Raw genomic sequence first — 14,022 nt, 5'->3', positions numbered from 1 at the left:
ACCTCCAGACCTGAACCGTCAGACCTGAACCTCCAGACCTGAACCTCCAGACCTGAACCGTCAGACCTGAACCTCCTTGCCTTAATCTGTCACTAATTAAACACACACTGGTCTCATGTTTGAACAAACACGAGTCAAATTCACGTAAGATTCACAACAGTAAACAGCTGTGGAAAGAGACAGTTTGAATTTGTTGAGGATTCTTCTCAATCGATCAATCATTTATTCATCACATGGAATCAGACACCTCTATTTTTCCGACCTCAACAAGATGGCTGCATGGTCACTTCTCCTGAACACAGGCAGCGCCGCTCTGCAGCCGCCTCTGAACAGTGGAAAGCAGTGATCCACAGCAAGAACAGGACAGCAGCTCACATTCACACCGTCACACCAGTCCTTATTAAAGCCACGCCTTCTCTCCGCTGTCACACCAGTCCTTATTAAATCCACGCCCCCTCTGCGCTGTCACACCAGTCCTTATTAAAGCCACGCCTTCTCTGCGCTGTCACACCAGTCCTTATTAAAGCCATACCTCCTCTGCACTGTCACACCAGTCCTTATTAAAGCCACGCCTTCTCTGCGCTGTCACACTAGTCCTTATTAAAGCCACGCTTTCTCTGCGCTGTCACACTAGTCCTTAGTAAAGCCATACCTCCTCTGCGCTGTCACACCAGTCCTTATTAAAGCCATACCTCCTCTGCACTGTCACACCAGTCCTTATTAAAGCCACGCCTTCTCTGCGCTGTCACACTAGTCCTTATTAAAGCCACGCTTTCTCTGCGCTGTTACATTAGTCCTTAGTAAAGCCACGCCTTCTCTGCGCTGTCACACTAGTCCTTAGTAAAGCCACGCTTTCTCTGCGCTGTTACATTAGTCCTTAGTAAAGCCACGCTTTCTCTGCGCTGTCACACTAGTCCTTAGTAAAGCCACGCTTTCTCTGCGCTGTTACATTAGTCCTTATTAAAGCCACGCCTTCTCTGCGCTGTCACACCAGTCCTTATTAAAGCCACGCCTTCTCTGCGCTGTCACACTAGTCCTTAGTAAAGCCACGCTTTCTCTGCGCTGTCACACTAGTCCTTATTAAAGCCACGCCTTCTCTCCTTCTCCCCCAGAATCCTTTGCTTCTTCAGATCCGCTGATAGAAACAGAGCTGTCCAGGATTAAGTATCAGTGAATCACAGGATGTCACACTTCCTGATATCCTGTTGGAGCCTGATGGAGGTCCAGGTTATATTCCAACGGCTGCACACTGCCTAGCAGGACGTGAGTTCAGCTGGTGTCCATCTTGTGTTTGCACTTGAAAACCTGGCTAGCTAGCAGCTAGTTACTGTAGCAGGGTCGGCAGGAGGAGAGTTGAGTGTCTCGCAGCCACACGACACCACCATCCAACACCGACCACAAAAAGCACAAGATAAACTGAAGAGCCTAAATTTAGCACCAAGTTATTGGAGCTGACAGTCGGAGCCCTCAGACAGCTGCAGTAATAATCTGAGCTGAGGTCTCTATGTCTCTGCGACGCGTTACAATGTACCGTCAGGCCAGCTACTAATGTTGAGTCCAGGCCGACGCTTTCAGCTTTGTCACGTTCAGTCGTGAGCAGTTTTTATGGTGTCCAGTGACGGACTGGGACCAACAAGAGGCCCTGGCATTTTTGACACAGAGGCCCCACGGCAACGCATCGGCCAGGGGTGAAAAATTTTCATATTATTTTACAAAAAAATATGCATTTTTACGTCATGTCAGATCATCAGTTCCTTATTTGTGAAAGAACAGGCGTGGTGTCTCATGTCCCCCTCCCACATGTTACTGGGTACTATGATGGATGATTTTACACATACTAACATAAAGAACACGACCACTGGCAGAACGTGTCAGAGCGCCACAGAGACACACACTGTTCCACAACTACCACAGAAACTCACTCACTGCCTTGATGCACAGTAGAAGAGGAGATATACAGACACAGTCATTATGAGTGTTAAAATTGATTTGTGGCTTGCATGGGAGCATGTGGAAAGCTAACCATATGATGAGAATGCAGAAATGCAGAACACACACCACGCAGTCAGCTCACTACAGTAGACAACAACGCACAGCACACAGGACAATAAGGCAGCAGCAGATCCCCCATAAATTCAAAGGCCAGACTAATAACCTCAGTTAATAATACTAGCTCTGTGTCTACCAAAACACGGAAATCTGAAATCAAACACCAAACAACTTCATCCTAAAGGCTTAGCCTACTTCCACCATTAACCATAGGCGCCCCCTCTTGGACAGAATACAGCACAGCCAAATTTAAATCTTGCACCAGCCACAATGCATATTACAATAGCTTCAGCAAAACACAACAAGAGCACTGCACAGCTAGAGTATAAAAATAAATATGTGTCTCTCAGTGTCTTCTTTTAAATCTCTTCTTAAGACTCACATTTATCGTATGGTCTTTTCTTAATTGATGGTAATTAATTATTGTAACTGTTTTTAAATTATTTGATGTTTTATTGTTTTATGTACTAATTGTTTTTATTGTTAAGCACGTTTTAAGTCCGTTTTGAAAGGTGCTATACAAATTATTATCATTATTATTATTATGTCTTACCTTTAAGTAGTTATCAGGCTGCGAAGGAGTTTGCTCTTCTCTGAGGCAGAGGCGTACTGCTAGCTGCACTTGCTGCAGAGGTGCTCGGTCTGTCGCCGCCGGTAAACACTTTTTTGTAAACAAATCTGATATTTTCGCATTCTTTTCACTCTCCGCGAGCATAGCTTTACTTTTTGTCTCTCTTTTTCTCCGCTCCACCCTTCTCCACCCGTCTTTTCGTGCCTTGACCCATTTTCTTTTCTTGTTGTGATGTTGTCGTTGACGTTGAGTGCATTACCCATCATTCATTCGTCACTTGTCAGATGTCAAATGTCATCATTTAATGATCGTGAGAAAATGCTTGATGACCAAAAACACTTTATATTACCAGTAGCCCCATTTCACTCATATTTATTTAAAATTATATTTAGGCTACTACTTATATGTATATTGTGGCCGATAAAAATGTTGTGGGCCGCCAAGAGAAGACTTATTTATTTATTTTTAAATTTTTATTTATTTATTTATTTATTTATTTGCCTGGCGGCCACAGGACCATGCGGCCGTTCTGGCATTTGCCCAAATGCCAGATGGCCAGTCTGTCACTGATGATGTCATATCGTGTATTGTTCTGCTGAGGGGCGGGGCTACTGGCATCAGGTAGTGCTGTTGTTTCGTCTCTGCAGCCGTGAGTTAAAAATCTGATCATACACCTGTTTGGATTTATCATCTCGGTACTTTTGATACTGTCGAATGTGTAATAACAGAGATTGTGTTGTTTTAAAGGTGTGGTATCGATAAAGTATCAAAGCATCAGTACTGTGTGTGTGTGTGTGTGTGTGTGTGTGTGTGTGTTAGTTATTCTTTTTATTCATTGTACAAGTAAGAAAAAATAAGCTGAGAGTCTTTATGTGTGGTGTGCACCACAGTGACAGCTGCTGCAGTATAAAACACACATGTAGTGAAGATCCAGTACGGAAAATATGACACAGTGCACGAGTTAGGATATGGGGGTAAAATAAAAAACTGAAAATAATATGATACTGTGGTGGACCAGTTGGATAAACTGAAATATAGAATAATATATCTTAATGTGATGTGAGCAGGTAGGAACATACACAGAGCTGTAAACAGGAAGTAACAGTAAGAAGCAGTGAGCAGGTAAAATGTGACAGCACAGTGTGAGGAAGGTGTCACAGTAATGAGCACGAGGAGGAGGAGGAGGAGGTAGAGGAGCAGAAAGTCCTGGATCCCTCACAGACATTTGTCAATGCACAATTACAACAAAATGGTGTGGCCGTCGTTGCCTGAGCAACATAATGATCACAAAATAAGATCAATAAAAAACAACTATGAAAATGGAGTCAAAACTCAGCGTGCTGCACGTGAGGCTCGTGGGAGATCATGTCTGAAGTGAGGAAGGTTGTGAAGTGAAAACATAAAAGAGTGAACAGATGAAAAGTGCAGAGGACGGAAGTGAGAGTGGAATGATGATGATGATGATGATGATGATGATGATAATTAGAGTTTGTTTTTTGTTTTGTTTGTTTTTGTCTGCGACTGAGTGACCAGTGAAATCTTGCTGACTAATGACCTAACGTTTGGTCAGGGAGCAGCCCTGATGATGATCAAGTCCTCCAGAAACGTGCCGCCCTCAACACCTCAGTCATCCCATGATGCATTGGGTGTATAGCTGCTGATAGGAGGGTCAGGTGTGGTGTGGCTCTGCTGTGTTTCTGGAGGAAGAGAAAAGATTTCTGTTTCATCTCTGTTTGTTTAAAGTGGCAGCAGGTCGATACTGAGACGGTTCGAGTTCTGCTGAGTTGTCACAGAAAGTTCTTGAGAGTCACAGTCCTTTGTTTCTGTCTTTAAAGAGTCCAAGCAGCACGTTACAGCTCTGCTGTCCTCTCCAGACGAAAACTGTGGATTTATTCACCTCAATCAATATTTCTATCTTCACTTCTCCTCACTTTTATTTGCTGAAATGATTTTTCTCTCAGAACTCTGTTTAATGATGTTTCTATTGTTACGTGTTCAGAAATGAAAAGAAACATCCAGACTGTAAAACGCAGGTTTGAGGAGGAGGAGGAGGAGGAGGAGGAGGATTTCACTACATGTTGATGTGGTCATTTAACAGAGAGATGGAGGCGACACACACACGTCTTTACAAATGGTTCAAAATAACCTGTTTTCTTTCTCTCTCTCAGCCGACCAGTGAGGAAGACCTCTGCCCCATCTGCTACGCTCACTCCATCTCCGCCATCTTCAAGCCCTGCTCCCACAAGTCCTGCAAGTGAGTCCACGAACACCCGCCAACACAAATAAACCACACACACACACACACACACACACACACACACACACACACACACAGGTTCTTTCATGTGCAACACCCCACACACGCATTTCATCTCCTGCCTCTTCACCCACAAACACAGTCTGGAGGAGAAAGTTTCAGCTCCTCGTTCCCGCTACAGAGATCACGACTTTGATCTGCTCCGTGCTGAAATACGACGTTCACATATGATCAAAGTGTTCACGTCTTTCATGTGGTCACTTTCATCATCATCATCATCATCATCATCAGCGGTGGCGCTGCACCGTGTGACCAAACATTTGTATCATGATATATTTTAAGCTCCTGTGGTCTCACAGTGGATCAGTGTTGCTCCACATAAAAACATTTAATGACATCATACTGTGGGGGGGGGAGGGGGGGGCTCAACATCCTGTTTCACCCAAACTATTTATTAAAATCCTAATCAGGCCAATCAGGGATCAGCACCGTAGTTGATCACGTAAGCAGCCAGTCAGGGACTGTGTTGTAGTTGGATGACGTAAACGCAGCTTGCGGAGCAGTGACGGCGGCTCCTGAAGCAACAAGCGCTAACGCTGACGTTAGCAGAGTAAACACAGCAGAAACAGAGTCAACAACAACAAGTAAACAACAACAGTCTGACCTGACAGAGTTCCTCAGAGGAAAAGACGTTTTCACCGGTCGTCAGACTGGATTTGGCAAAAGCTCGATTAATAAACTGGCTCTGTTGGTGATGAAGATGCTCCCGGTGTTTTGTTCCGCTGATTGGCTCAAAAAGTTTGTCTGTCAGTTGAGTAGCCCCGCCCACTGACAGTGAGTCCAGACTGATACACACAGACAAACACTCACTGCTGCACCTTCAGGCTGCTGCAGAGCGTCCCTCCTCATCCTCACACTGATGACTCATATTAATACACTCAGTCCTTAGTGATGATTAATGATTATCAGTGACGCACGCCTCACCTGCATGTTCAGAGTTTATGGTCCCGAAATACATTTAAAAAAAGACACTGAGACACATTTGAACAGGTCCTCACAGAGTTAAACAAGTTCATAAAATAAAGTTTGATTTCCTCCAAAATGTTTCAGTGAAGTCGTCTCAGCCTGAAGCTGCTTCATCGATCCATCAGCTGACTCACTCACACACACACACACACACACACACACACACACACACACACACACATTTATCATCTCAGAATATATGTACACACACACTGTACTATATATTTGATGTATAAATACTTTATATACACACACACACACCTGCATATAGGTGTGTGTGTGTGTGTGTGTGTGTGTGTGTGTGTGTGTGTGTGTGTGTGTGAGTCAGCTGTTTGGTAACTGCTGATGGGGCTGAAACCCTGTGCAGCGCAGTGGGCAGCAGACCTCGGTTCAATTCATACCTCAATGCATATTTCATGTTATCCTGGAGGTGCGCTTGATTTAGCTCAGCTGGCACGCCAGCTCAGCAGTCGTATGGATTACTGTGGTGCTGATTGAGAGCGCTGTCACGAGGAGTAAACCACACTGAGCAGCTCGCAGTCAATTCACCTCCAAGGCCAAACTCTGGCTCGCTTTTATTTGTCTGTTTGTCCCCTGCTCTGGACTTAAAGGAGCAGTTCACCAACTTTTAACTAAACTTTAAAAAGCTTGTTTTACTCTTCATGTGTTTCCTTCAGTCACACTCCCTCCTCTTCTTCATGTGACCTTACACAGCCCGTTGTTGTCTGATAGGACAAAATGAGGGCAACGCCCCTGACAGACATTTACTGAACAGTTCAGGTTTGATGTTTGTGCGGAAACCAAATCTAAAACCAGTGCAGAACCCCCCCCCCCCAAAAGATCATTATTTAAAGTTAATTAATTATTTAGTTATTATAATTTACATCATGTATAGCTCATGCATACCACGTTATTAGAAGCATTTGTTGTTGTTTCACTACTTCTCTTCTATTCATGAGTCAAATTACATTTATCATTTAAGGCCAAATTAATCTTAATATTAAGCAGCTTTAACGAGGGTTAACTTTAACGGCTCAGGGCTCCAAGAGCAACAGCAAAATGAGCTAATAGGTTAGTAGCATTATCAGACTTGTTTCACATCCTCTCATTAAAACATTTTCGTGGTATTTGTCTTGTTAGCTTATACTCATCCACAAAAGTCAAAATGTTCAGTGTCCATCAATGAAATCAATCACTGAGACACGTAAATGTCATTAATATATAAGCTGTGGAGCTATATGTGTGTGTGTCTCCATCAGAGGGAACAAATCCTCACGTTTAACGACGCAGCAAAAACCCTTTAACTCTCGGCTAACTGCTAACAGCTAACTGTCGACCGGAAGCTTCTGGTTCACAGCAAAACATCAACACTTCCTGTCCGAGACAAGCCGGTGCTTCAAAATAAAAGCACCAGTTTATTTAACTATAACAAAACTTAATTTGACTATTACTTTATCATATTAGAATTTTATTAGAACAGTACTTCATTTCTTTCTGAGCAGTCTGCAGTAGTTTAGACGAGGTATCACAATGTGCGACATATATCGTGTATCATGATACAGCCTAAAAATATTGCGATATTATTTTTAAGCTTTATCGCCCAGCCCCAGTGAGTCCCCACAAGTTTTAGACACTTTATACACACACTCTGTTCTGACCTCCACATGTCGTTTGACATGGTCATTAAAATGATTCTCGTTTGTCACCTGTCTGTGGTTTGTGTGCAGAGCCTGTATCAACCAGCATCTGATGAACAACAAGGACTGTTTCTTCTGCAAAGCCACCATCACTGGGGTCGAAGACTACAGCAAGCCGGCCTCGTCCTAACAAACACACGCACAGATACACACCTCACACACACACACACACACACACACACACACACACACACACACAGGTTAGCTGTTCAGATCATAGCTGAGGTGTCAAACACTCATCTGACGCTGCTCAAACATCAGTCCACATATCAGTGAACCCAAAGATTCTCACAGAGATCTGTACTGTAGGTGTGTGTGTGTGTGTGTGTGTGTGTGTGTGTGTGTCTTTCTCTTTACAGACGAACTGATGTGAGATTTTTGAGCAAACGTTTGTTGAACTCTGTTTCTGGTTTGAAACTCTGGAGCTTGACTTTATGGAGGAAACAGGTACCAGTTAGAGTAGATGGTAGACGTGTGTGTGAGTGAATATGTTGTGTGTACAGTACAGTAAACGTGTGTGTGTGTGTGGACAGACGTCGGGTGAATTCTTTTCACATGGGAAGGTTTTGATGTGTGACACAGACGCAGTTAGACTTATATTCAGGCTGACGTGTTGGTCACAGACACACACACTTATTCACACACCTGGTCAACCTAAAGACATCTGAAAATATTTCTAAAGCAGCGGTCCAGCCTGAGTTAGGACCAATCAGATCGTGCTCCCCCAAAAAGGTCGTCTATGTTGTCCTTATTAAAGCCACGCCCCTGCACCTGCTGCTGTGGACTGGAGACGTGCTGACTGACATCTGCTGTATGTAATACTCTATCTATGGATAAGTACCTCGTACAGCTCCATTTAACAAAACGTAACTATCCCTTTAATGTAGAGTTACTGTGGTTAGCTTTAGGAAGAGAAACACGGTGACGTCGTACCTTAAAATGCCTCAAAGTTGGCACAGTTCTGAACACCGCCTTGTGGGGAAAGTCCTGTGTTTTATGACCCATTCACCACCTAGACCTTCCTCCTGACTCGGCCACTCAGGAACGCTTCCTTCTGTTCTCCCATCGCACGTTGGTCACGTGATCACAGCCTCCAAAGATGCGTGGGTTTGCACGGATTGCTGGTTTATCATTACGTAGGATACGTATGAATTTTGGTGAATTACTTTGTGTAGGTAGACGCAGGAACAGAACATGAGAGCAGCCTGTTGAACCCAAACTTTTCCTAAATCTAAACAAAATGTGACGTTAAATCGTAGTTACTGAATGTAACTCCAGTTCTGTGAATACAAGCGCCTGGCGTCCATACTCTCCAACAGTCAGATGTTTTTTGGAAGTCAAACCACCAATTATGCCCCTCAGGTACGAGGACGTGTTGCCCCGCAAGATCATTGACGGGTTAAAAACAAAAGCTTCTTAAATCTTCTTTTTTTTTGTTACATAGGAATATCCTGCCCCGTTTTTAGGTCGAACTCTTGACACTGCGCGTCCACACTGAAGCTGAAACCTTCGCAGAGGAATCATTTCTACACATTGTTTTATTTTAAATCACTGTTTCAGATTATTTCAGGTTGGTACAGATTCATAAAGTCCAACATGTCAGAGACATTTAAGGTACGTATATAAAGCAAATAAGAGTCATGGCAGGATGGAGCCTAAAATCCCAGCATGCACTGGGAGAGAGAAAATGGGAAACAGTTTGTTGCTCAGTTGCAGGTTTAATGGCAGGCCGACACACCGAACAGCTGATTGAACTCAGAGTTTGGCTGAATTTTTGCATTGATTGGTTTTTGTTTCATGTTGAGTTAAAGCGTCGTACGTTGATGTGTCTGTTATGCTGACATAGATACAGACAATAGATGACACAAGAGGGCGGAGTCAAACGAGGCGACAGTGGAGGAGGTTGTGATGTTGTACCTTTAAACGTATGCAGCGTTGTAGACGGCGATGGTTTGTGAGGTCATTAAATACGTCCTGACATGTGGACAGAAGATCATTTCGCTGTTTTACACATTTGTTCCACCATTATTTAAATGTCTTTGATGTCTCCTTTGGTCGTATCTCGCTTAAATTACGCTACTCCGCCTCCACCATCTCTGGCGGCTCTGTTCTGTTTCGTCCGTATCTGTAATCTTTCAGAAAACGTGCACAAATATGGATGAAATGAACGCCGAAGGCGCCGTCTGTCTCTGTATCTAACGTTAAGCATAAACGAGCCCGTAGAAGTCGTGACACCAGACGGGTCTTTGACATTAAAACAGAATCTCAGAGTAACGCTGCTTTTCTCTTTGTCAGTATTTGAGGACCCAGTCGACTTGTTTGGGAAAACTTTATTAGAAATGTCTACGGTCTCAACCAATCAGGGATCTCGTGTTTACATTCAGGGACAGAGTCATATGTTGAAGAGTGAGAACATTTAGGATGAATTAAGACGTAAAGCTTCATAAACGTTCAGAGAGAAGCTGCAGCTTGAACTACGACCTCACTTTGTCACGTCGGGTTTAAAACTGAGGACTTTTTACAGTTTAAGATCCCAGGCTGAGTCTGAGGTCATACTGCAGCGACCAGAGAGCACCACACGTCTGTGTTCTCTTAAAAAACAACAACAACAAAGAACTCATGATGTAGAGACACACACACATAAAACAGAAGAGTCCTCGGCAAAGGACAGCAGCGCCCTTCAGCGTGAGAGCTAGCTGTCATATTAACACAACAATTCACCTCTACCTGTCAGTGCAGGGACAACACACACACACACACACACACACACACACACACACACACTTACACAGGCTCTTACAGGGGAACAGGATGGCAGGTGTGTACCATACATCATCACACAGACAGGGAACAAAGGAAAACACATACCTCACCTTCACACTGGGTGGATTCATGACGGGGCCGACAAGGTGCAGACACCGGGGCCCGAGGTCAGAGAGCCAATGGCTTTAAAGAGACACAAAACAACCATGATGAGCGAACATGTAGAGACTGTAAAGAACCCTCAAGAGACACCAAACTACTGTGAGGAGAAACAAAACAACTGTGAAGAGATGCTGAACAACCACGGCCATGAAGAGGAGCACAATGACCAAAATGAGACACTAAACAGTGGAACGACCACGAAGAGAAACAAAAAGAAACAAAACAACCACGATGAGCGACCACGGAGAGACGCTGACCTCCAAGAGGCACAAAACAAAACCACTGGGAAGAGAAACAAAATGGACACTGAATGACCAGAAGGAGTCTGAGGGAGATGACAAAGTTCGTTCCTATGGAGGCGGGTTGGGGGGCCGTTTACATGTCTGTGCCCAGGGGCCCGTGGTCTCATAATCCAGCTGTGACCCGACCTACAGGCAGACTCACTCACATCAGAGTACTGTAACAGTATCAGACACACAGTGTTGGTACCATCAGCGGTGCAGGGAGCAGGTTTACAGCCATCTGACTTAAAACAGACTTTACAGACTTTGACAGAGTCAGTTTTAAGATATCTTCATGTACACACTCTGTGCAGTCACACACAGTCACACTTTGAATAACACTTATAATCTGTCGTGTAGATGAAGACAAACCTGATTTAGGAGTGAAGACGTCAGTTTGTCTTTGACGGCCACTGGCTGGAGGTTTTTAATATTAACATACTGAAACTGCTGTGATGTAACTGTACTCCCAAACACCCTGCTGTCCATCATGTCCTCAAAGTATTCACAGAGACTTGCAGTACATTTCTAAACCTAAAAAGACAGTTCACGCTGAAGGAAACCCCCAGAAACTCAGCCGTTAGCTTCTGTCACTGAACTGATTGTGATCTTTAGGAATGGTGACCTTTATAAGCTTCATTACAATAAGCCCATATCAGATTTAACCTCCACGACTGTCCTCTCAGTAACTAAAGTGTCAGTTTGTAATATTTGTGTCTGACAACAAACAGCTGGATCCATTGATCCTCCTGTACGTGTCGTGCATGTTTAAAGCCTTCTGATTGTGGTTTTTATCTTTCTTTAAAAGCAGTTTGAAGCATCACTCGGATGTTAAAGAGGAAACTGGATATTAAAGTAACAAACTGACATTGTGATAATTTAGGCTGCTGTCAGCCCTAGAGTGGTCTCCTCTGGTCTGAATCAGGGACTCATGTTGTTCCAAAGTTGTATAATTGCCTAGAGTTGGTTGGTGTTCTCACGGCAGCATTTACAAGAGGACCAGATCAAATGCCTTGTGTGAGAAAGCTGCTCTTGATTGGTCAGAATTTCCATGTGGGAAAAATCCAGGAAGTAAAGCAAACGTTGAAGAACAGTACACTTGCAAGATAAATGTGACACTTTCTAATGTCACAATGGAGGGACAACTACGCAGGTTGATTTTAGCGCTGCTCATCGTGGACTATATTGCTGTCATTGTTCATTTTAGTCAAAGCATACAGTTTGAAAACGAGGCAAACGCGGCTCCAACTAGAAAACAATGTTTTGATGCATTGGATGTGCTGAATGTGCATATTAAGGCAGTACAGGAGGAGGTGCACATTAATAATCCTCCAGGACTGTAACATGCTCATGTTTAACCCAAACAATGTGTCATGTGACTGCAGTTGCTTCACATCCAGGTCGCAACACCTTCTCACCACAAACCAACCGCACCAGAGTTCCTTTGGAACCGGACTGAGACCACCTCTGAAATTAAAAAAGGAAAATGAAATCATATAAAAGAAAATGATGAGAAATTAGTGTTGTTTTCCATTTTAAAATGTTTAAACCAGTTATTATCCAGTTTCCTTTTTAATCAGGAGGTTTTTAATTAATTATTATTATTTTATTTTTTTTAAAGATATATTTTTGGGGGCATTTTTGCCTTTAATTGATAGGACACTGAAGCATCGGGGGTGGAGTTGAGCCCTGGCCTCTGCGGCAACAGCCCTGTACATGGGGCGCCTGCTCTATCCACTAATCCACCAACACCCCTATTTTATTTTAATTGTGGGTAGAATGATTAATATACTCAATACTCAAACATTGAAAGTGAAAAGTAAACTGAAAAGACTTACTGAAATAATAAACTAAACTGAAGCTCCTTGATGTTGCAGCTGGTAAAGTGTCAGTGTCACTTTTCAAACAGCTTTCAGTTTCACTTCTTCATAAAACAGATTGTGTTGGTTTTTAATGTTTCATCTCTGGAGTTTTTTAAATGTTAACTGCAGTTTGTTTCATTTGCTTTGTAAGTTTCCGTGATCCAAAACCATGATAATAATCTGAAGCCTAGCAGAGTGAACTTTGAGTGAGATTTTGTTCCTGTTTATCTGGTGTTACTCTGACAAATGAATGATTCACCAAATATATATATATAAAAAAAAAACATAAAGTGATGTAAGCCCAAAGTTTGGATCTGACTGGGAATGTTGATGGACATGTGCTCATTATGTTTCACATACTGGGTCTTCACTGATATCTGTGTGTGTGTGTGTGTGTGTGTGTGTGTGTGTGTTAACTATATGAACTGACAGCGGTACTAGTATTTGAAGCATGCATTAGAGTGAGCAGAGTGTGTATTGCAGTGGTTTACTGAGAGCTTCAGTGGTGCTGGTGGAGGGATTTAGAGGCTGCACTGAGCAATATTACACCAACATTTATTTGTTTCCTGTTTACCCATTTGTCTTTTTTGGACAAAGAAGGAGGAAAGAGAAGATGGGGATGGACAGGCTTATTGTTTTCTGTTTCTCCTTTGTGGGTGAGAGTGCACATACTGTTGAAAATGTAACTGCATTAAATTATTTATCCCAAAATTACAAACTACTCTGTGTACTGTTCTTCTTCAGGGGGGAAGTGAAGTGGGTGTGAAAACAGGAAGAGAAAGAGATATGAACCACACAACAAATGAATGTGTGGTAAAAAAAAAAAAAAACTATGGCTAAAACAAACAAAGATTTACTACAAAACAATTATAGTGTGTCGTCGAAAACCATTAAAAAACGTAGTCGTATAATATGTCGTCAAAACTGTAGAAAAATGTCAGTATCATTGAAAATAATGAATAAACATCATATGTCATCAAATATGAAAAAACATCACAGCATTGTATGTCGTCAGAAATCATGAAAAAATGTTACAGTATAGCATGTCGTCCAAAACGATTAAAAACCGTCATAGTTCAGCATGTCATCAAAAATTGTGAATAACTCATAGTATGATTTGAAATAAACAAACGTAGTTCAGAGTTTTTGGGACGAACGTGTTGCTTTAATGTTACAATCAGTCACAGACAGTAAAGATGAAACACGTATCTGCCTCTTCTCTTCAAACTGGATTGGAAAGAGTGTTTTGTGTTTGTGTCACCTGTTGGTCTGTGCGGCCACCTGACACCAGGCTGAGTGACCAGAGGTTATAGATCGAGACAGAAATAGGTGCACCAGAGAAAGTAGAGAGGGA

The 14,022-nt window shown here is 42.8% G+C and overlaps 1 protein-coding gene across 1 annotated transcript in view; it reads left to right on the top strand.

Moving 5' to 3' along the window:
* The window catches only part of LOC125894629 (E3 ubiquitin-protein ligase RNF123), a 187,704-nt gene extending 174,315 nt beyond the window's left edge, over positions 1–13,389 (top strand). The window contains exons 39-40 of the mRNA XM_049586178.1: positions 4,789–4,874; positions 7,631–13,389. Of these exons, the coding sequence (XP_049442135.1) occupies positions 4,789–4,874; positions 7,631–7,730 (186 nt within the window). The 3' untranslated portion in view covers positions 7,731–13,389. The remainder of the gene's footprint in view (positions 1–4,788; positions 4,875–7,630) is intronic.
* The last annotated feature ends 633 nt before the right edge of the window (positions 13,390–14,022 follow it).

This window comes from Epinephelus fuscoguttatus, linkage group LG1, assembly GCF_011397635.1.
Source record: "Epinephelus fuscoguttatus linkage group LG1, E.fuscoguttatus.final_Chr_v1".
Taxonomy (NCBI): domain Eukaryota; kingdom Metazoa; phylum Chordata; class Actinopteri; order Perciformes; family Serranidae; genus Epinephelus; species Epinephelus fuscoguttatus.
This window is presented reverse-complemented; position numbering and strand designations above follow the sequence as displayed.